This window comes from Hippocampus zosterae, chromosome 12 (genome assembly GCF_025434085.1).
Source record: "Hippocampus zosterae strain Florida chromosome 12, ASM2543408v3, whole genome shotgun sequence".
Lineage (NCBI taxonomy): Eukaryota > Metazoa > Chordata > Actinopteri > Syngnathiformes > Syngnathidae > Hippocampus > Hippocampus zosterae.
Window position 1 is genome coordinate 3,205,803 of NC_067462.1, and position 22,115 is coordinate 3,227,917.

Here is a 22,115-nt window from a genome sequence, read left to right on the forward strand (position 1 = left end):
CCCTTGACATGGATTATGGTGTCTCTATTAAGATTTGCTCACCAGTCCCTTGTTCTTCTCCTGATCACCACACCGGATCACCTCGGGGAAGTCCACCAGGGTTCCGGCCAAGTAGTGTCCCCTGGCCTTCTCGTGGGAGTCATGGTACTTGACCTAGAACAGGAATATCATAGCAATTACAATCTGTACCGCTAGGAGAACCATGAAGAAAGGACAACCGTTCGCATACTCACATCACTGCTGATGTCTCTGCTCTTCTTTCCGATGACAAGTGGAATATACTCCTGGTCCAGATGGTAGTCAGCAGCCTTGGATTTGTTCCACTGCAGTTTGTAGAGTTTCTGAAATCAGACAACAACGCTTACACATCGTTATAGCACGTGAAATTGAGGGGAAAAAAAAAACAAACTCAAATGAACGAGCCAATTGACTCTCGGTACCTCGCTGACGTTCTTGGACATCTCCCTGCTGTGGGCCAGTTGAGGAGTGTCACCGGAACCGATGTACTGACCCCTCTCTGCATTGAAGGTCTCTTTGTACTTCAGCTGTGGATGGAAGAAAAGATGTGAAAATGGCAGCACTTTAGCACATCTAAGGCCTTTCACTTTTAGCAATAAGCCAGTTAGACCAAAATGTTCTCGTATCGTGGGTGGGTCTATGTTAGAATACATACGTCGCTGACGTTGACAGCGTTGGTCTTGGCCAAGAGAAGTTCTGGACGGTCCACCACCAGGGTGAATTTTCCAAAGCCGTCAATTGCGTTCTTCTTGTAGATCCTCTGTGAGAAACATGAAGACATCCAGATGAGAGACAAAATACCGAGATTAAGTAAGGACGAATCATAGAGCAAATCAGAACTTACATCGTTGAGAATTTCCTGCGCTTTTCTGGCTTTGACGTGGTCCACCGATTCGTGGGCCACCCACCCGCAGCCTCGAATCCATTCCATATCCGCTTTGTACACAAACTAAGAAGAACAAAATCTGTGGATTATTTGAAGTCCGAGCAATCAGTTTTTGTCTTCGTTAATCTGACGACTCACATCACTCTGAAGATCGTAGGCTTTCCTGGCCTGGATGACGTCATTCTGGTCAGGTAGGCACGTCCACTGGTGCAGGCGGGTCCTGTAGAGGTCATCGTTGACTTGCTTCTGACACTTCTTAGCCAGCTCGAACTGCAGCATGTCCACGGGCAGGTTGAATTTGGTCTTGGACTTGTTGAAGTCTTTCTTGTAGAGAGCATCGCTGGCGATCTTGGCCGAGTTCAGGGCCAGCATGAGAAGCGGGTCGTCCTGGATGCTGAGGGCCCCGATGTGGTGGCCCACCTGCTTGCGGTATCCCTCCAGGTATTTATGCTGCCGGACAGACGATGGCAATCGGTTGCACTTCCAGTGTGAGTAATTCTGTCAACATTTGAACGGCTACTCACTTTGCTTTGGACTTTAGTGTTGCTAATACACTGCTTGATGGACACCGCATTTTCAGGCATGAAGTACCCAGTGGCCTTGGCCTTTTCCCAATCTTGGGAATACAGTTTCTGCAAAACCAAAAGGCTGTTTTTGACAAATGACAAAAAACAAACAAAAAAAACAGGGATACAGATTCCAAACAGAGGTGCTGATTCTAAAATATATTTGTGCGTGTTTGCTATAGACATATTTTGGTAGTCCAACTGTCGCTGTGCCAGGTCGGACATACCAAAACAAAGACAGTTAAAACAATAAATGAACAAGATAAAAACCTTACCGGATGAACGTTCTTAGCTGCCGCTTTGGCCGTGACCATGGTCGGAGTCTCCACCAGCGTGTAATTGGTCTTGTCCCGATGCCAAGCCTCACGGTATTTGGTCTGAAAAGAGGTTCAAAGTGGGTTACCGAGAGCTAAAGACACACCTTAAAGGAGAAAAAAAAAGTGTCCAATTGGATCTGGACCTCATTGAGGATGTCGGCGGCATTCTTAGCCCAAGTCAAGTCGACTCGATTGACCGGAACACCAAATTTCTGCTCATCCAGCTTGACCCGGTAGCCTCTCTGGAACAACACGAGCGACACGATTGTGAGATGACTTCTAAAAGGCGCGTGTTCTGTCTAGCAAAACGCAAGCTGGCTTACCTCAGCAAGGATCTTCTGTGCATTCTTCACCCTCAAAACCTCGACGGACTCGTGCGGAATCCAACCGCATCCGCGTAGCCACTCCAAGTCCGCTTTGTACACAGCCTGGGGGGCAATACAACACAAAATGTATTCCACCAATCTAATTTTTGTCATATTTGCAGGTTAGTCGGCTCTCCTGCCACTGTTCTTCTGGCGGCAGAAGGGAGGCAGAATCAGGCGCAATTGTTTGCCCCTTTGGTAAAAAGGTCGAGTCCAAAAAGCGCAAATTCTTCTTGACCATTAATCGACCGTCCTATGTCACAGTTGTGCAAATAGACACATCAGCAGGTTTACAAACTTACATCACTCTGGAGATCGTAGACCTTCCTGGCCTGTACCACATCATTGGAGTCAGGCAGGCACGTCCACTGGTGCAAGCGAGTCCGGTAGTTGAAGTCGTTGACTTGAATCTGGCACTTTTTGGCCAGTTCGAGACTCAGCATGTCCACGGGCAGGTTGAATCTGGTCTTGGACATGTTGAAGTCCTTTTTGTAGAGGGCATCACTGGCGATCTTGGCCGAGTTGAGGGCCAGCATGATCAGCGGGTCGTCTTTCACGCTGAGAGCCCCGATGTGGTGGCCCACTTGCTTGCGGTATCCTTCCTTGTACTTGTACTAAAAGAAGAAGAAAGAAAGGTGAGTTTCTTATTTTTAAAGCTCAACCGTGTCTCTTTTTTTCTTACGTCGCTGATGATATCTCTGGACGCTTTGGCCTTCAGTACAGCGATGGCATCCTCCTTGATCTGGTAGCCTTTGGCCTTTTGGTCATCCCAATCCAAGGTGTACAGTTTCTGAGGAGAATCAGTTGGGACATGTTGAAAAAAAAACAGATCATTCCGGAATGGCAGAAAGCGGTCGCAGCTGAAATCTCACATTGCTAATGTTGATCGCATTTGTCTTGGACAGCTCCATGGCTGGCGTGTCCGGCGGAAGGACGAAGGACGTTTTTTCATTCTCCCACATTTCCTTGTATTTCCACTGTTGAAAAGAAAACAAGAGCCTTTAGTGTTCATCTCAAAGGGCCGAACCACATCTAATAATTAAAGAAGGCGCTGATCGGTGCAGAACGATGGAAGGAGTAGGAAGGTGAAATTTGGCAAATAATAAAAATAAAGAATTTTTTTCAGCATCAAGTGTTTTTATTTTTTTTTCCTGACTCACTTCGCTGAGGTTATCTGAATTTTGCTTGGCCAGGATGATTGAAGGCAATTCTGCCACGCTGGTGAACTTGATGGTGCTGGGCGGCTCGCGGTAAAGTCTCTCGTCGAGGATTTTCTGTGCTTTCCTGGCTTTGATGACATCCACCGATTCGTGAGGTGACCAGCCGCATCCCTTCAGCCACTCCAGGTCACTTTTGTACACAGCCTGCAAGATGCGGTTCATTTAAAAACGGCAAAGCATCTGCAAATGATCGAGATAGCTTTGCCAAAATATCAAAATTTTGGACTTTGGACTTTGTGGCTTTGTTTAGAACCTCATTCACTGCCAATATATTCACTCCAATCTCTTTCTGTCCTTTGAGAATCCAGACATTCAGTTGCGTATTTACATACACACACAAACACACGCGTATTTGTATCTAAAAGTAAGCAAGTCCAGGTTAAGAATTTGAGCGCAGAGCAAAGGCAACGGCAGACGTCTACGAACTTACATCACTCTGCAGGTCGTAGACCTTCCTGGCCTGGACTACATCGTTGGAATCCGGCAGGCAGGTCCACTGGTGCAGGTGCGTGCGGTAGTTAAAATCGTTGACTTGCTGCTGGCACTTCTTGGCCAGTTCGATGGACAGCATGTCCACGGGCAGGTTGAAGTGGGTCTTGGTCTTTTCAAAATCCTTCTTGTAGATGTTGTCACTGGCGATTCTGGCGGCGTGGGCGGCCAGCAAGATCAGAGGGTCGTCTTCAACGCTGCGAGCCCCGACGTGGTGGCCACGCTGCCGGCGGTATCCGGTCTTGTACTTGTACTGAAATTCCAAAGCGGCATTATTGTTCTGCGTCCTAGCGAGAGGGTACAAACCTGCGGCTGAAAGTGGGGCTGCGGACTTACGTCACTGACGATGTCACGAGAGGCCTTGGCTGCTACAATGGAAATGGCGTCTTTGGGGAGCAAGTAGCCATTTTTAATGATTTCCAGGTAGCCTTCATGGTAATGTCTCTATTGGAAGGAAATGATGTACAGTACTCATGAAAAAAATAAGGCATGTTGGGCTCTGGGGTGACATTTCAAGACGAACCTAAAATGCCCTACAAACTTTCCAAGTGAATTTAATTCGATGGTTTTTCGTCCATGTGGGGGTTTTGCTATATTACCCCAGATATAAACGAAAGACGACTGCAGTGCAACTTCACTCTGGTTCATCCTGAAATCTCACCTGAAGTTCTCAGCGTCATAACTACTTGTGAGTAATGTACAGTTTATGGATTGTGAACATTAAACATCGTTTGAGTATCTTGCATTCATGAGTGTGTTACCTGACTGGTGTTGAGCTTATTCTGCTTGGCCAAGATGATCTCGGGTGTGTCGGGCGTGATGTGAATGTTAATTTTGTCGTTCTCCCACGCGGACACGTACGCTTTCTGTAAACATCAAAAAGGTGGATTGTTGAACAGGCTGTTTTTTTTTATTTTATTTCTGACGTACAAATCAGTGTACACAGTCTGTACCTTGTCCATGATTTGGGCGTTGGCCAGAGCGAGGGCAAACGGAATGTCCTCAGTCGTGGTGGTGAATTTGAAGTTGTTGGCAGGCTGGCGATACAGCTTCTCACTCAAGATCTCCGATGCTTTCTTTGCATTCTCCACATGCACTGAGCCAATGGGGACCCAACCGGATCCCTTGATCCATTGCATGTCTGCTTTGTACACAGCCTAAATGATAAATGAGGGACGACGACGTTTTTGTTGGTGAGCGTGCTCCTCGGGAAAACACGTGTTAACTACAGTGGTACCGCTCAAGGGAAGCGATTAAAATCGCGGGAAGACGGTAATCGTATTTCATTTCAATAGAGAAAAATAGGATGAATTTAAGAGAGGGTACCGCTTCACTAACTACTCACGTCACTTTGAAGGTCATACGCCTTCCTGGCCTGGACCACATCGTTGGAGTCCGGCAGACAAGTCCAGTTGTGCAGGCGAGTTCTGTAGTTGAAGTCGTTGACTTGTATCTGACATTTCTTGGCCAGTTCCAAGTTCAGCATGTCCACTGGAAGGTTGAATTTGGTCTTGGACTTGTTGAAGTCCTTCTTGTACAGGTTGTCGCTCGCAATCTGGCCCGAGTTTAGGGCCAGCATGATCAGAGGATCGTCACGGATGCTCAGCGCGCCGACGTGGTGGCCGACCTGCTTGCGGTATCCCGTCTTGTACTTGTACTGCGCGAAGAGCAAAGTGACGACTCAAAATGGTGAAACGTCAGTTAAACTGACACCGACAAATTTCTAATTCATGTGTTCATACATCACTAATGATTTCTCTTCCACGTTTGGCCGCTTTGACGGAAATTGCGTCTGGTTTCATGACGTAGCCCTGTCGGAACATATCCTTGACGGCTTGCTTGTACACATTCTGGAGGTGGAAAAACAAGGCGCATATTTTTCATTGGAATGGATCTCACAAACGCACGGGTTAAATATGTAGCTTTTGCAATTTTCCGAAAGTGAAATTGGATAATGTCTCATGGCACAGCAGAAGCGCAATCGCACACCGGCTTGGAATCACCGTATACAAGAAAACACACGGACTCTACCTGGCTGAGGTTGTAAGCGTTTGATTTGGAGAGCAGAATCTCAGGCAGGTCAGCGCCGATATGGTTCTTCGCCTTTTCAGCCTCCCAAGCAGAAATGTAATATTTCTGTCATGACAAGTCAAACGTTACGGGAAAGAAGGAACCTTATCTTTTGAAACAATGATGGAGAAAAAAAAATAGGGGCATGCCTTGTTCATGATCTCAGCATTTGCTTTGGCAAGGACCATGGGTATGGCAGACATGTCTGTGGTGAACTTCAGAGAGTCTTGCTTCTGCTTGTAAAAGCGATCGCTAAGAATTTTGCCGGCATTCTTGACTTTCTGCACTTCCGGTGAGCCAATAGGGATCCATCCCACACCAACAATTTCATCCAAGTCGGCTTTGTACACAGCCTGATGGGGGATGTGGGGGGGGGGGAGGGAAGCACATTGAGATGACACGAGAAGACAGAGAAGCAAAGTCCGGAAGTAACAGTTTTTGACTTCTATTAGTCTTACATCACTCTGCAGATCGTAGGCCTTCCTGGCCTGGACGACGTCATTGGAGTCGGGCAGGCACGTCCATTCGTGTAAGCGAGTCCGGTAGTTGAAGTCGTTGACTTGAATCTGGCACTTTTTGGCCAGTTCGAGACTCAGCATGTCCACGGGAAGATTGAAGTGGGTTTTGGACTTGTTGAAGTCCTTTTTGTAGAGGGCATCACTGGCGATCTTGGCCGAGTTGAGGGCCAGCATGATCAGGGGGTCGTCTTTGATGCTGCGAGCGCCAATGTGGTGGCCCACTTGTTGCCGGTATCCTGTTTTGTATTTGTACTGATGGAAACGGGGAGGAAAAAAAAAAAAAGAGCTCAAACCTTCCCTCCGTAGTAGTGACCTGTCATTATTTTGTGTCCTTTCTGTAATGTAAGACACTGGGTGATAAAATTCCCCCCATGATTAATATGTCTCTCTCTCTCCGTTTAAGATAAGATAAGATATCCTTCATTTGTCCCACACTGGGGAAATTTACTGAGTGCTTTGTGAAATAATAGTGACTTACATCACTGACAATTTCCCGAGAGGCCTTGGCACTCTTCAAAGCAATGGCATCTGGTGGCAGGAAATAGCCCCTTTTGATGGCGGCCTCGTAACCTTGCCTGTAGTGTTTCTGTCAAGAAAAAAAATCTCAAATAAGTATAGAAGTACTCAGAAGAACTCAAAGTAGACTGGTACATGGTGAGAGCACGTGATGCGACCAAGGTAAGACTGTCAACGGGTCCAAGTGTGATACTAACCCTGCTCATGTTGATAGCGTTTTGCTGCGAGAGGAAGATCTCCGGAGTGTCGGGGTTGATGTGCACGTTGGCTTTTTCACGCTCCCACGCTTCGATGTAGAGACGCTGGAACAAACCACAATTATTGACGGAACAACTGGCATTAGTGTCTTGTTCATCCCCCTTGAGATGTCTACCTTGTTCATTGTCAAAGCGTTATTCTTTGCTAGTTCAAAGTTCATTGCGTTAATCGGGCTGCTGAAGGGGATTTTGCTGGCAGGTTGGCGGTATTTCCTCTCGCTCAAGATTTCAGCAGCCTTCTTGGCCTTCTCCACCTCAATCGAGCCAGCTGGGGCCCAGCTGAGACCTTGGAGCCACTTCAAGTCTGCCTTGTAGACGGACTATGGAGAGGAGTGATGGAAGGATTCAGGATAAGGAAAAAAAAAGCCAGAAGATTTCATTTTTCATTTTTATTACAGCTACACTCACATCGCTCTGCAGATTGTAGGCGTGTCTGGCTTGGCGAACGTCGTTGGAGTCGGGCAGGCAGGTCCAGTTGTGCAGGCGGGTGATGTAGTTGGCGTGGTTGACTTGGATCTGGTTCTTCTTGGCCAGCTCAAAGGACAGCATGTCCACAGGCAGGTTGAATCTGGTCTTGGACTTGTTGAAGTCCTTTTTGTAGAGGAAGTCGCTGGCGATTTTAGCGGAGTTCAGCGCCAGCATGAGGAGAGGGTCGTCGCGGATGCTGAGGGCCCCGATGTGGTGGCCGACCTGCTTGCGGTATCCGGTCTTGTACAGGTACTTTGGAGGAAAAGACGCATCTCGATGGTTACGTGGCAGAATCTAGGAAAACGGGAGCTCACTTGGAATAAATCTCAATGCTTACATCGCTGGCGATGTCCCTGGATGCTTTGGCCGCTCGGACGGAAATGGCATCATTGCGCAGGTCGTAACCCTTCTTCTTGGCGTCTTCATTTGCCTGCTTGTAGAGTTTCTGTAACAGGCGAAAACACCCGTTAAGAATAGCCGACGTCGGCAAGTTTGAGCCCAAAGCGCAATTTGTTGGCTTACCGAGCTGTAGTTGTAACTGTTGGCTTTTGCGAGAACGACGTCCATGGCGTCAGGCATGACATTGATCATGGTCTTTGCATTTTCCCAGGCGTCTTTGTACGCTTTCTGCCATCACAAATGACAAGACCAACTGAAGTTGAAAGTCCAAGATATCGCATGCATTTTTTCATTAAAAGTCTTTGGATGTCACACTGAAATTAATAATTGTTTGCTTTGTGATTGATAACACCAAGCTGAGATTATTTTTTTCCCCCCTTGCAATAGTTTTAACGATAGCAAATAGCCTCTTGCCCTTCCTAAACCCTTGACATATGGATTTTTGCCTGTTTTACTGCCGCTTCTCCTCTCCTCTTTCTTTCCTCTTTTTTTTCTCTTTGTAGCCCTTGGTCGAAAATGGATGGACGTCCCTGGTCTAAATCCTGCAGGACTGTATTTCTTCCTGAGATTATGACCTCATATGTAGTGATTGTAACGCATGAATACCTGGTTCATGACTTGAGCGTTGGCCTTGGCCAGCACCATGGGCATGTCCTCGGTTGAGAGCTTAAACTTGTAGTCGCTCGGGTGCTGCCGGTACTTCTGTTCACTCAGGATCTCACCGGCTTTCTTCACCGTCTCCACATTCAACGAACCAATCGGGATCCAGCCGACACCCTGCTGCGTCTTCAGGTCTTCCTTGTAAACATTCTGGCCAGGACGGAAAGGATTCAGTGAAGAATTATCCTCAAATTTATCAGAAGAAGATAATTTCATTAGCATACGGTGCTCCCTCGCTACATGGCGAGTCATTGGTGGTGTCCCTGGAATTTTTTTAAATGAGTTTTCACACTATATGGTTTCTTTTTATAATACAAGTTGTCTGCTATTGCGGGTGGGCCTGGAACTTATCACTGCAAGAAATGGAGGTTCACTATATTCATTTTCATACATCACTTTGCAGGTTGTAGGCGTGTCTGGCTTGGCGAACGTCGTTGGAGTCGGGCAGGCAGGTCCAGTTATGCAGGCGGGTGATGTAGTTGGTGTGGTTGACCTGGATCTGGTTCTTCTTTGCCAGCTCGAAGGCCAGCATGTCCACGGGCAGGTTGAATCTGGTCTTGGACTTGTTGAAGTCCTTTTTGTAGAGGAAGTCGCTGGCGATTTTGGCGGAGTTCAGAGCCAGCATGAGGAGAGGGTCGTCGCGGATGCTGAGGGCCCCGATGTGGTGGCCGACCTGCTTGCGGTATCCGGTCTTGTACATGTACTGGGATAGGGATATGTCCGGGATTATTTGGAAGAAGAGATCAATTCGTTTGCGCAATTGCATGAGTTGTTGTCAGATTGCGAATGTCAAATGAGCCCCTTCCCCAACAAAGACGTGAGCTTTGGCATTCACAATGCAGGTCTGAGGGCACTTTAACATTTATTTCGGTCAACAACAGAAGGCGGTATAATGTAAAAATGGTAGCCCCATGAGATAGCTCGAGCGACTAGAAAATTTTGGACTTAAATTCCTCTCTAGCTTTTTCCCATTGGGAACATTTCCACCCCTTTGAAACCTGAGAGATAAGTCTTATTCCTGTTAGGTTTGGTAAAAACCAAACGACTTACATCGCTCGCAATGTCTCTGGAAGCCTTGGCTGCGAGGATGGAAATGGCATCTTTGCCGAGTTCGTAGCCCTGCTTCTTGGCCTCCTGATATGCTTGCTTATACAGTTTCTGAAGATACAAAAGATAGCAGACGTGAAGATACACGTGTTGAAGCAGAAAATGGATCACGGAACCAAAGTGCTCACTTACCAAGCTGTAGTTCATGTTGTTGGCTTTTGCAAGGACCACATCCATCGCGTCTGGCAAGATGTGGATCATGGTCTTCTCGTTGTGCCATGCTTCCTCATACGCTTTCTAAAATAACCGCCGGACATAGCGGGTTCTGAATGGCCAATCTATTGTAAAATGATCTGTCCTAATTAGGCTTTGTGCCACATTATCCTACCTTGTTCATGACCTTGGCGTTGGCTTTGGCCAGCACCATGGGCATATCCTCGGTTGAGACCTTAAACTTGTAGTTGCTCGGGTGCTGGCGGTACTTCTGTTCACTCAGGATCTCACCGGCTTTCTTCACCTTTTCCACATCCACCGAACCAACGGGGACCCAGCCGACACCCTTCTGCAACTTCAGGTCTTCCTTGTAAACATTCTGGTCAGGACGGAAAGGAATTGAGTGAAAAATTATCCGCAAATTTACAAACACATAATTTCATTAGTATACAGTGTTTCCTCGCGAGATTGCGGGGAAAATTGTATTCATTTTCCTACATCACTCTGCAGGTTGTAGGCGTGTCTGGCCTGGCGAACGTCGTTGGAGTCGGGGAGGCAGGTCCACTCGTGCAGACGGGTGATGTAGTTGGCATGGTTGACCTGGATCTGGTTCTTCTTAGCCAGCTCGAAGGCCAGCATGTCCACAGGCAGGTTGAATCTGGTCTTGGACTTGTTGAAGTCCTTTTTGTAGAGGAAGTCGCTGGCGATTTTGGCGGAGTTCAGAGCCAGCATGAGGAGAGGGTCGTCGCGGATGCTGAGGGCCCCGATGTGGTGGCCGACCTGCTTGCGGTATCCGGTCTTGTACAGGTACTTTGGAGGGAAAGACACATCCCGATGGTTACGTGGCAGAATCTTGGAAAACGGGAGCTCACTTGGAATAATTCTCAATGCTTACATCGCTGGCGATGTCCCTGGATGCTTTGGCCGCTCGGACGGAAATGGCATCATTGCGCAGGTCGTAACCCTTCTTCTTGGCGTCTTCATTTGCCTGCTTGTACAGTTTCTGTAACAGGCCAAAACACCCGTTAAGAATAGCCGACGTCGGCAAGTTTGAGCCCAAAGCGCAATTTGTTTGCTTACCGAGCTGTAGTTGTAACTGTTGGCTTTTGCGAGAACGACGTCCATGGCGTCAGGCATGACATTGATCATGGTCTTTGCATTTTCCCAGGCGTCTTTGTACGCTTTCTGCCGTCACAAATGACAAGACCAACTGAAGTTGAATGTCCAGATATCACATATTTTTATTTGGATGTTTGTCTTGTCCTTGTCCCAGGCTTGAGTGTAGGTGTGTAGTGTAACTGGCAAAACTTGGTCATCCTTGAACGCTGCTAAAAGCCTACCTTGTTCATGACCTGAGCGTTGGCCTTGGCCAGCACCATGGGCATGTCCTCGGTTGAGACTTTAAACTTGTAGTTGCTCGGGTGCTGGCGGTACTTCTGTTCACTCAGGATCTCACCGGCTTTCTTCACCTTCTCCACATCCAACGAACCAATGGGGATCCAACCAGTGCCCTGAAGTGCCTTCAGCTCTTCCTTGTAGACCACCTGAATGAGACAAGAGGGTATTAAAAGGTAATTAACAGACACGTATTCGCCTGAATTACCCTTTATATCTTACACTTTCTGCTATAAAAAGTAGGACTCGATTAAGGGAGGAATGTTGAAACGTTTGCAGAATATCTGGTGCTCCCATTTTTGAATCTAGTTTTACATTTGCCCAAATAATCATTTACACTCACATCGCTCTGAAGATTGTAGGCATGTCTGGCTTGGCGAACGTCATTGGAGTCGGGCAGGCAGGTCCAGTTGTGCAGGCGGGTGATGTAGTTGGTGTGGTTGACCTGGATCTGGTTCTTCTTGGCCAGCTCAAAGGACAGCATGTCCACTGGCAGGTTGAATCTGGTCTTGGACTGGTTGAAGTCCTTCTTATAGAGGGCGTCGCTGGCGATCTTGGCGGAGTTCAGGGCCAGCATGAGGAGAGGGTCGTCCTGGATGCTCAGGGCTCCGATGTGGTGGCCGACCTGCTTGCGGTATCCGGTCTTGTACAGGTACTGCGAGACAACAAAGGTTTTTTTCACAAACTGGCCGATAAGCAGAAGGAACAGTACCGATTGCAGCCGATTAGGGTCACTGACTTGGACATGTGGTAATAAATGAGGAAAGGGTGCTAATTAGATGTAAGGAGTACTGAAGTCTTGATGACAAAACAAAAGGTGGAACGGCGTGACAGAACTGAAAAGAAAAAGGCTGATCGGAATTGCGATTCTCTTTGGGAGTGATGCAGATGGACATAATCAGGAATGATCTCCTCAGAGGGACATCAAAGACTTGAAGGTTTGGAGACGAAGCTAGAGAGGCCAGATTGAGATGGGGTTGGATGTGTGGAGTCGAGACACTGGATATATCGGTAGAAAGAATCTGAGAATGGAGCTGCGTGCTAGGAGTCAAAGAAGAGGATTGACAGAGGAGATTGTATGGATGTGAAACTTGCGGAGGACAGGGACAGGCGCCAGAGGATGATTCGCTGAATAGGGTTAAGCTCAAAGTAAAAGAAGAAAAATACACTTACGTCACTTGCGATAATAGTTGAGGCTTTAGCAGCCTGCACGGAGATGGCATCGGCACGAAGGTTGTGACCCTTCTTCTTGGCACGCTCATTGTCCAGTTTGTACCGTTTCTAATGACAACAAGGACATCATCGCTTCAAATCGTTTGGTCACAAGATGCAGCAACTGTGTGGTCACGAAACAATAGTTCTGAAGCCCTCACCTCGCTGTAGTTTTTCCTATTTTCCCGAGCCAGAACAATGTCCATCGCGTCAGGCATGATGTGAATGTTTCGCTTGGCGTGGTCCCAGGCTTTGGTGTAAGATTGCTGGAAGCAGAAGTTTGAGTTGTCAGACACGAAAAACGTCAGGAACCGATCTTTTTGTCCCTTGCGGTACCTTATCCATGATCTGGTTATTGGCGGAGGCCAGTGCCAGGTCCATGGAGTGCATGTCCTTGGTGAATTTGAAGGTGCTGGGATGCTGGCGGTACCCGTGGTCCCTTAGGATGTTGCCGGCTGTTCTGACTTTCTCCATATCCAGTGAGCCGACGGGAACCCAACCGATTCCTCGGATGTAGTTGTGATACTCACTCTTGTACTGGTTCTGTGGGAAAAACGGTGGATGATTACGGCACTCCAATTTTAGATCTTGAAGCTTCCCATCGAGTACTTACATCGCTGGCGATAGACTGCATGTTCCGGGCCAGTTGCAGGTTCATGGCATCAGGTAGGACGGTGTAGTGAGGGATAAGCCTCTTATATCCAGTCATGGTTTGCACGGATGAGGCGTGCTTGGCGTGGGCCACGCTCAACATGTCCACCGGCGTGTGGTACTTGAGCTTAGACTTGTGGTAATCCTTCTTGTAGTTCTTGTCGCTCTGCAACTTGGCCACCTCCATGTAATGGACCAGCAGGGGGTCGTCCCGCAGGCTACGGAAGCCCACGTGGTGGCCTCGCGCCTTCTCGTAATCCAGTTTGTACTTGTACTGTAACATTAAAAAAAAAAAAGACCAGGTCTTATAACACCAAATTGGCGAATTGGGGTTTCGGTACTTCTAAGTCAAGGTACCACTATATTGACTTGAATTCCAGACTCACATTGCTGGCAATGTTGGTACCAGACTTGGCGGCCAGAATTGGGATGGCGTCTGCTCCGAGATTGTGGCCTCTGTTGGCCATTTCCACAAGGCCAGCTTTGTACAGTTTCTGTAGAAGGAAGAAAATAAATCATGTCGCTGAAATAAACGAGAATAGTCATCATTCCTCGTCTTACGTTGCTCATGTTGATGGCGTTGGCCTTGGCCAGGACAATCTCTGGAGCATCCGGCGTGACGTGGATGTCCAGCTTGGCCTTTTCCCAAGCGGCCGTGTAAGCTTTCTGAAAAAGAATTCCACAATAAAATGAGCATTTTTGGTGGATGTAAGAGCGAGAGAGATCCATTTTACCGTGCCGCACCTTATCCATGATCTGATTGTTGGACGTGGCCAGAGCCATGTCCATGGAGTCCATCAGTTTGCTGTACTTGAAGTTGGATGGGTGAGTGCGGTACTTGTTCTCGTTTAAGATGTCCCCGCCGACCTTGGCGGTTTCTACCGCAAGCGAGCCGATGGGGACCCAGCCCGTACCTTTAACGTAGTTGTTCCAGTCTGACTTGTAATTGCACTGGAGAGAGAAATTTGTCATGAGTGAATGAAATGAATCTCAGACCTGAGTTTTAAAAGCCATTGGAACTACGTTTTAAAAGATAGCCCAAAGCTATGACTCGTCTTCTTATTACCCTGAAGAACACTGGTGTCAAACTCAAGGCTTGCGGGCCATATGCGTATGCATTTTTTTTTACCCACCGCCCTTATGTTGACCAAAATGACCTACTCCCACCTCTGAAAACGGCATTGGGCAAAAACTTGCATTGCCTTTAATCACAATGATGTACACTTCAACTTACATCACTAGACTGAGTGTTCATGGTACGAGCCAGCTCAAAGTTCATGGCGTCCGGGAGGAGAGAGTAGGTATGGAGGATGTTCCTGTAGCCAGCCATGGTCTGCGCGGCTGAGGCTTGCTTGGCGTGGGCCAAGCTTAACATGTCCACCGGGGTGTGGTACTTGAGCTTAGACTTGTGGTAGTCCTTCTTGTAGTTCCTGTCACTCTGCATCTTGGCTACCTCCATGTAGTGGACCAGCAGGGGGTCGTCCTGCAGACTACGGAAGCCCACGTGGTGGCCTCGCGCCTTCTCGTAATCCAGTTTGTACTTAAACTGCAATGACCAGTTGAATAAGTAAGTTGATGATGCGTCATGGTTTGCGGTGCAGTTTAGGAACATTTCTTTTCGTACGTACGTTACTGGCGATATTTGTTCCTGACTTGGCGGCTACGATGGGAATGGCATCTGCTCTCAGATGATAGCCACTCTTGGCCATCTCCGCCACACCAGATTTGTAAAGTTTCTGCAAAAATAAAGAAATAAAATAAAACAGTCCTTACATGGAGCACTGTTTTAACTATTGTTATTCTTGATTTGAAATCTTGAAGTGAAATTACTGTACATCGCTCATGGTGAGAGCATTGGCCTTGGCCAGGACAATCTCAGGAGAGTCCGGCATGACGTGGATGGTCCGTTTGTCCTTTTCCCAAGCAGCCGTGTAAGCTTTCTGAAAATAAAAATCACAAGAGGAAAACATGAGCATTGGCAATGCGGGTGTTATTTGGTAAAAATGTTGGCCTCGGTTTAATTGGTTAACTTTGAGGCACCTTATCCATGATCTGGTTGTTGACGGTGGCCAGGGCGATGTCCATCGAGTCCATCAGCTTGCTGTACTTGAAGTTGGACGGGTGAGTGCGGTACTTGTTCTCGCTTAGGATATCACCACCGACCTTGGCAGTCTCTACCGCCAGCGAGCCAACCGGGATCCAGCCGACACCTTTGATGTAGTTGTTCCAGTCTGATTTGTAATCACACTGATGAGAGAAAGAAGTCACCTGTCAGTGGACTGAATCTCGGACCTGAATTTTAAAAATCCACCTAAAAGTCCAGATGAAAAATGCCGGTGCTTGGGTGTCACATCGCACCGGTCCAAAAATCGCTCAAAATCAAGGATGAGATGCTGAAATTCAGTGTCGGTCTACAAATTCCGAAGGTCTTTTAGTTCCCAGTGAGACTTCCGGAATTCTCCTTTCATAAGGTGTGCGATTACCGAGTCTTATCTGTACCAAACAAAAACTGGAAATTTGAATCTTAAGTCTTCAGACTTACTCGTGACTTGAGCGTGTGACCAAATCCCATCTCGGATATGTTGTGACCAAGATGGAGGGGGTGATTTGACTCACGCCTTGCCGAACTGAACTTGCGGACACACTTACATCGCTAACTTGGGTGTTCATGGTACGAGCCAGCACAAAGTTCATGGCGTCCGGGAGGAGAGTGTTGGTATGGTGCATCGTCCTGTAGCCAGCCATGGTCTGCGCGGCCGAGGCCTGCTTGGCGTGGGCCAAGCTCAACATGTCCACCGGCGTGTGGTACTTGAGCTTGGCCTTGTGGTAATCCTTCTTGTAGTTCCTGTCGCTCTGGTGCTTGGCCACCTCCATGTAGTGGACCAGCAGGGGGTCGTCCTGCAGGCTCCGGAAGCCCACGTGGTGGCCTCGCCCTTTTTCAAAGTCTTTCTTGTATTGCACCTACGAAACACAGCAAGTGTGACTTTTTGTTGCAGGCGTCGGATATTGGATGGACAGTTGTGACATTTCTCGTCCGACTGTGTGACTTACTGTTTGTAGGGGCATGCTCACATCATATGCTTACTGTTCCTATACTTGTGTTTTATTGATGAATTTATTTATTTTTTATAACTCAAATCCTTGCCTAGGTGCAGTTTTCGGGTGCATTGCTTGACAGTTGTAATTGCTGCATGTTCTTGTTTTTTTTCTTACTTCTTATTTCTATACTTATATATATATATATATATATATATATATATATATATATATATATATATATAGGCGGCCCGGTAGTCCAGTGGTTAGCACGTCGGCTTCACAGTGCAGAGGTACCGGGTTCGATTCCAGCATTGTCCCTAGGTGTGAATGTGAGTGCGAATGGTTGTTCGTTTCTGTGTGCCCTGCGATTGGCTGGCAACCGATCCAGGGTGTCCCCCGCCTACTGCCCGAAGACAGCTGGGATAGGCTCCAGCACCCCCCGCGACCCTAGTGAGGATCAAGCGGCTCGGAAGATGAATGAATGAAAAAAAATATATATATATATACTATACTATATCATTCAAATTGAATTGAGTTCAAAGGGAGAGTGACGGTTTTACCCACATTGCTGGCAATATGTCTGCCGTGCTTGGCATGCTGAATGGGAATGGCATCGGATCTCAAGTCGTAGCCTTTAGCGATATCTTGGAGCCACTTTTGCTTGTACTGATTCTGCGGGGGACAAAACATACATTCAGACTTGTGTCCATCTCGTCAAAGAATGTGGCCAGAAATGTGCTCCTCTCACCTCACTGAGGGTATGAGCGTTAAATTTAGCCTGGATGAACTCAGGGTAGTCGACCGGCAAGTTGTATGTATGCTTGAACTTCTCGCCAGAAGCTTTGTAAGCGGCCTGCGGGGAGGTGAAAATCATACAAAGTGTAAAGATCACGTGACACAATTTGAACACAAAAGACTTGTCAATCGAGTCACGCGTACGGGGTCCAGCTGTTTGGAATTGCTCAGAGCCAGGGACATGTTCATGCTGTCACTGGTGCTGGTGAACTTGAACGTGCTGGGATGCTGACGGTAGCTGATCTCGTCCAGGGCGGCTTTGGCAGCTTTGGCCTTCTCCACATCCAGAGAACCAATCGGAACCCACCCGGATCCTTTGTAGTAGTTCGTGTAGTCGGCTTTGTAAACAATCTGCACAGAACCAGAGAGACGATCTTTTTTGAAACCCCGTTTTTCAGACTGGCAAGGTCGCAATCTAAAGCGAGAGCACGTACGTCGCTCTGCATCTCCATCATGTCCTTGCAGCGGTGCAGTTGCAGGTTGTCGGGAAGAATCAAGTAGTCGTGAAGGTATGTCCTGTAGCCGATCATGGTCTGCACGGCCGAGCCGTGCTTGGCGTGGGCCACGCTCATCATGTCCACCGGCGTGTGGTACTTGAGCTTGGACTTGTGGTAGTCCTTCTTGTAGTTCTTGTCGCTCTGCATCTTGGCCACCTCCATGTAGTGGACCAGCAGGGGGTCGTCCTGCAGACTACGGAAGCCCACGTGTTGACCCTTTGCCTTCTCGTGTGCCAGTTTGTACTTGTACTGCAAAAAAAAAGGGACGAAATCTCAGGTGGGAACAGTTGAAGGCGGTAGGAGCGCGTTGACCACTCACATTGCTGGCGATGTCTCTGGAGGTCTTGGCTGCCACGATGGGGATGGCATCCTCTTTCATGTGATGTCCTCTGAGCAGATCTCGACGGTAAGCGTTGGTGTAGTAATTCTGAAAATGAACAGAGTGTTTATGTACAGCAGTATACCATTTTTTTTTACTTCAATTCAAAGGACATTGCACTGCTCCTGCCGGTGTTGGCCACTTAGGGACAGAGCAAAAGTCAAGTCAAGTCACATTTCATACCAAAAGGCAATTCAATGTGCTTCACAGAAACTAAAAGCATTTAAAAATAAAATGCTTACCAGCAAAGTAAAGAACTCAAATATGGCATGGAATTGATTTGAATGCATCAAAGACCTTGTGGGGATAGTTATCATAGTTTTGAACCTGAATTTAAAATCATTTTAAACTTGAGGCTGACTTTGCTGCCTTCACACCGTAATTCCATTTGTGTGCAGCATTACAGCTAATTGCTGCTTCACCGTGTTTGCTTTGAAACTTCTGGGTTTCTCTTCAATTAGCATTTCTTTAATATATTCAGGACCCAAAGCATTCAGTTATTAATAGACTAGTCCCAGAATTTTCTACCCCTCATAAAAGCATACAGACACACATTCCGCAGTAAGGAGTAATTTTTTTTGTGTCTTTCTTCACATCGGGTGAATAAATGCCTCTGAGCACTTTGATAGTGTCTGTCTACTTGTGTTGCATTGTTTGTGAGCATTCCGCTGAAGTGACGGCATGTAGCTAACCTTGCTGATGTTGGCAGCGTTGTATTTGGCTAGCACCAGTTCAGGAGCATCAACAGGAAGATGATAGGTATGCATGAACTTCTCGCCGCTGGCCTTGTAGTCTTTCTGCGGTCAGAAGCAGGAATCTGAGTCAAAAAAGTGTCAAAGGGTCTCCGGAGAAAGAGTTTTGTGAAGAAGGCGCTCACCGCGTTGAGAATCTGAGTGTTGGCCTTGACCAGCTCCATGTTCATGGAGTCAAGTGGGCTGGAGAACTTGAGGGTGTCCGGGTGCTGTCTGTATTTCTTCTCGTCCAAAGCCGCCCCAGCCGCCTTTGCCTGCTCCGCCTCCAGGGAGCCGATCGGAACCCAACCGATTCCCTTGATGCAGTTCTCGTAATCCTGTTTGTACTGGTGCTAGAAAACCCCAAAAAGGATTTTGGTCCATTACCTAAAAAGCTAGGCTTGATTATCCTCATAAAGCAGTGGTGGGACGAGTTGGTTGGTACCTGGACTCTGGGACCTTCAATGAGGACCTAATTAACTTCTTAATCATTGCTAGCAATTGGATAATTTTGTTGCGAGGGTTAGCAACTTTTCAGACGACCTCAGCGACATTTCTTACACCAGATTCAGTAACTTTTCAAAGATTTTTAGAAATCTTTTGAAATAAATGCTTTTTTTAGCCCCCCCCAAAACACACCTAGCAAGACACTTTAAACTGAATGGCTTGAAACGTTTAGAACTTACCTCACTGGTGTTGTAGTTCACGGTGCGAGCCCAATCCAGGTTCATGGCATCTGGTAGGAGGCAGTACTTGTGGTGGGGTTGCTTGTAGCCGGTGTTGGTCTGCACGGCCGAGGCGTGCTTGGCGTGGGCCACGCTCAACATGTCCACCGGCGTGTGGTACTTGAGCTTGATCTTGTGGTAGTCCTTCTTGTAGTTCTTGTCGCTCTGCATCTTGGCCACCTCCATGTAGTGGACCAGCAGGGGGTCATCCTGCAGACTACGGAAACCCACGTGGTGGCCTCGATCCTTCTCGTACGCTTTCTTGTACTGCACCTGGAGGCGGGATTGCGGTGTTGTGCTTAGCAGAGACGGGGAACTCAAAAAGACGGCAATTTGAGGACTTCAAATATGTTTTTGATCAAATTAAGGGGACAAAACAGAGAATGGCAGCATGTAAGGTTTGCAAAGTCAAAAATAATAGACACACGACAACATCTATCTTCATCGATAGCTACAAAATCCACAAAGGTAGCCACATTAACTCCACAGCTTAGCTCATCGAAAGCAAGTCACACATTGATTAGCCTTCTTGTCCGTTATACGTTTAATTGAGAAGACAGACAAGTGACAGACAATAGCAAATGTTGTGTTCTGAATAGGGATGGGCCACTACCAATACCAAGTATCTGTGTCGGGCCGATACCGTCTTTATTTTCAGGTATCGAGTAGTCATGGAGGCTGTCGATACCACCCACCAATACTTAAAGCAAAAAAGCACTATACAGTGGTAGTTTGAAACGGGGAATCATCATCTGAGTCAGAAAAGAAAGGTGTTTGGTCCAAAATTTGGGGGCATTGTTTCAAATGAAAGTTGATATCTCAATTTTAAAGGTATCAGTACTCGGTGTCGGTCAGTACTGAAAGAGTGAATATTCATCCTGCAATCGGCCTGGAAAAAAATGGTATCAAGCAGCCCTGGTTATGAATGTGTTTTCACAATAACTAAAACAAATATTGGTTGCGACTGAGCAAATAATGACGTGACTGACTTTAGTTGGGACTGGAATTTTTTGAAAGTTGGAGCTTTAGACTAATGACATCCATGACTTCCTCCTCCTTCTGGTGTTTAGACAACTGAATTCGTTAGAGTGTTTCGTGTCTGTGTGCATTTTGAACGTACATCACTGGCAGCGTGTCTGGCAGCTTTGGCGGCGACAATGGGGATGGCGTCGAGCTGCAAGTCGTAGCCTTTAGCAATGATGTCCTGCCAGGCGTACTTGTAATAATTCTGAAATGGTGGACCGCAGACAGGATGAGTCAAAAAACAAATGTTCCGCCGAGATTGTGTCTTAGTCTTACGTTGCTGATGTTGTAGGCGTTGCATTTGGCCTGGACGAACTCGGGAATGTCAACCGGCAGGGTGTACTTCTGGTGGATGTCCTCCAGACCTTGCTTGTAGAACAGCTGTGCAAAACAAAGACCGGTTATAGGAAAGAGTTGATTGAACGTGAGAGAGAAACGCGCAAATCGTAACTCACATCGCTCCTCTGGAGCTGGTTAACTTTGGCCTGCATCATGACGGGGTGGTCGTCGATGGACGTGAAGGGGATGGTGTCAGGGTGCTGTCTGTATTTTTTCTGCATGAAAAGAAGAAGAAAAAAAAAACAGTGTCGTGTCAAACTTTTCATGTGGCAGTTTCTCTGGATAGTTGCTGATTGTTGGACAAACCTCGTTAAGAATTTCCCCGGCATACTTGGCCTTTTCCACGTCCAAAGAGCCAAACGGCACCCATGGGGTCCCTTTGGTGTAGTTGTTGTAGTCAGACTTGTACTCGTTCTGAAGCGTGGAGTCCACATAGGAAAAGTACCAGACATTGTTGAGGTTGTGTCAGCACTTCCGAGGGCAGGATAAAAGTCACGAATAAGCTAGGTCGGCGGCGGACTCTCCAAAGAAAAAGATCCGGGAGGATAACAACAAAAGGCAGAATTTTTGTCATCGAGCTTTGTTCGGATCCGACTACACGTTGGTTTGTCCTTCATGAACTCATCATTTTTTGCTCGCTTTGGTTACTCTACTGCCGTTCCTAATTAGTGTGCCGACTCACGTCGCTCTGGATGATGTTGGCCTTCTTGGCCAGGTCCAGCAGCACGGCGTCATGGGGCAGGAAGAAGTTGGGGTTGATGCTGCGGTACCCGGCCATGGTGCTGACGGCCTGCGACTTCTTAGCCTGGGTGACGGACATCATATCTAGAGGCGTGTGATACTTGGTCTTGATCTTTTCGTAGTCCTTTTTGTATTCTCGCTGCGGGAGAAGAACTCAAGTGAACAACACAGTTTTTGGCCCGACAGCAGTGGTTCTTAAACTGGAGTCCGGACAGCCGTAGCTCGTGAAGAGTCACGGCACCCGACGGGTTTGAGAAACAGAAATGAGGAAACAAAAAGTTTGTTTACATCACTCTGGATTTTGGCCACGTGGACAGAGTGCAGGATCTTGGGATCATCATGAATGCTGAGAGCTCCGACCATCTGACCCTTGTTCTTCTCGTACTCCTTCTTGTATTTCACCTACAAGAAACAGGGGGAATCTTGTGATTCAATTCTCACACTTTGAAGATTTGCCAAGGGCACGCATACGTCGCTGGCGATGTTTGTGTGAGCCCGGGCGGCCAAGATGGGGATCGCGTCCTCCTTAATCTCAAACCTCTTGGCCTTGGTTCTCTCCCAGTCATATTTGTAGCAGTT

At 47.4% G+C, this 22,115-nt stretch overlaps 1 protein-coding gene across 50 annotated transcripts in view; it reads right to left on the reverse strand.

Annotated features, from left to right (window-relative positions):
- neb (nebulin) overlaps positions 1-22,115 on the reverse strand; it is a 62,573-nt gene that overhangs the window by 29,506 nt on the left and 10,952 nt on the right. For 38 of the 50 annotated variants that reach the window (XM_052082870.1, XM_052082851.1, XM_052082844.1 and 35 more), the window contains 66 exons: positions 22,008-22,115; positions 21,825-21,938; positions 21,478-21,675; positions 21,102-21,209; positions 20,912-21,010; positions 20,733-20,837; positions 20,554-20,661; positions 19,395-19,706; positions 18,855-19,061; positions 18,670-18,774; positions 17,918-18,025; positions 17,536-17,847; positions 17,246-17,452; positions 17,055-17,159; positions 16,871-16,978; positions 15,917-16,228; positions 15,308-15,514; positions 15,103-15,207; positions 14,896-15,003; positions 14,502-14,813; positions 14,012-14,218; positions 13,829-13,933; positions 13,654-13,761; positions 13,230-13,541; positions 12,953-13,159; positions 12,778-12,882; positions 12,578-12,685; positions 11,748-12,059; positions 11,350-11,553; positions 11,090-11,194; positions 10,905-11,012; positions 10,508-10,819; positions 10,185-10,388; positions 9,989-10,093; positions 9,800-9,907; positions 9,141-9,452; positions 8,696-8,899; positions 8,213-8,317; positions 8,028-8,135; positions 7,631-7,942; positions 7,339-7,542; positions 7,163-7,267; positions 6,928-7,035; positions 6,390-6,701; positions 6,081-6,284; positions 5,893-5,997; positions 5,604-5,711; positions 5,207-5,518; positions 4,815-5,018; positions 4,623-4,727; positions 4,198-4,305; positions 3,803-4,114; positions 3,313-3,516; positions 3,025-3,129; positions 2,835-2,942; positions 2,455-2,766; positions 2,111-2,215; positions 1,931-2,029; positions 1,746-1,847; positions 1,429-1,536; positions 1,043-1,354; positions 863-967; positions 674-778; positions 441-545; positions 234-341; positions 43-153 (listed from right to left, as the gene is read on the reverse strand). In XM_052082870.1, coding sequence (XP_051938830.1) covers positions 43-153; positions 234-341; positions 441-545; positions 674-778; positions 863-967; positions 1,043-1,354; positions 1,429-1,536; positions 1,746-1,847; positions 1,931-2,029; positions 2,111-2,215; positions 2,455-2,766; positions 2,835-2,942; positions 3,025-3,129; positions 3,313-3,516; positions 3,803-4,114; positions 4,198-4,305; positions 4,623-4,727; positions 4,815-5,018; positions 5,207-5,518; positions 5,604-5,711; positions 5,893-5,997; positions 6,081-6,284; positions 6,390-6,701; positions 6,928-7,035; positions 7,163-7,267; positions 7,339-7,542; positions 7,631-7,942; positions 8,028-8,135; positions 8,213-8,317; positions 8,696-8,899; positions 9,141-9,452; positions 9,800-9,907; positions 9,989-10,093; positions 10,185-10,388; positions 10,508-10,819; positions 10,905-11,012; positions 11,090-11,194; positions 11,350-11,553; positions 11,748-12,059; positions 12,578-12,685; positions 12,778-12,882; positions 12,953-13,159; positions 13,230-13,541; positions 13,654-13,761; positions 13,829-13,933; positions 14,012-14,218; positions 14,502-14,813; positions 14,896-15,003; positions 15,103-15,207; positions 15,308-15,514; positions 15,917-16,228; positions 16,871-16,978; positions 17,055-17,159; positions 17,246-17,452; positions 17,536-17,847; positions 17,918-18,025; positions 18,670-18,774; positions 18,855-19,061; positions 19,395-19,706; positions 20,554-20,661; positions 20,733-20,837; positions 20,912-21,010; positions 21,102-21,209; positions 21,478-21,675; positions 21,825-21,938; positions 22,008-22,115 — 11,175 coding nt within the window. The remainder of the gene's footprint in view (positions 1-42; positions 154-233; positions 342-440; positions 546-673; positions 779-862; positions 968-1,042; positions 1,355-1,428; positions 1,537-1,745; positions 1,848-1,930; positions 2,030-2,110; positions 2,216-2,454; positions 2,767-2,834; positions 2,943-3,024; positions 3,130-3,312; positions 3,517-3,802; positions 4,115-4,197; positions 4,306-4,622; positions 4,728-4,814; positions 5,019-5,206; positions 5,519-5,603; positions 5,712-5,892; positions 5,998-6,080; positions 6,285-6,389; positions 6,702-6,927; positions 7,036-7,162; positions 7,268-7,338; positions 7,543-7,630; positions 7,943-8,027; positions 8,136-8,212; positions 8,318-8,695; positions 8,900-9,140; positions 9,453-9,799; positions 9,908-9,988; positions 10,094-10,184; positions 10,389-10,507; positions 10,820-10,904; positions 11,013-11,089; positions 11,195-11,349; positions 11,554-11,747; positions 12,060-12,577; positions 12,686-12,777; positions 12,883-12,952; positions 13,160-13,229; positions 13,542-13,653; positions 13,762-13,828; positions 13,934-14,011; positions 14,219-14,501; positions 14,814-14,895; positions 15,004-15,102; positions 15,208-15,307; positions 15,515-15,916; positions 16,229-16,870; positions 16,979-17,054; positions 17,160-17,245; positions 17,453-17,535; positions 17,848-17,917; positions 18,026-18,669; positions 18,775-18,854; positions 19,062-19,394; positions 19,707-20,553; positions 20,662-20,732; positions 20,838-20,911; positions 21,011-21,101; positions 21,210-21,477; positions 21,676-21,824; positions 21,939-22,007) is intronic. The other 12 variants (XM_052082863.1, XM_052082869.1, XM_052082868.1 and 9 more) reach the window with 9 other exon arrangements.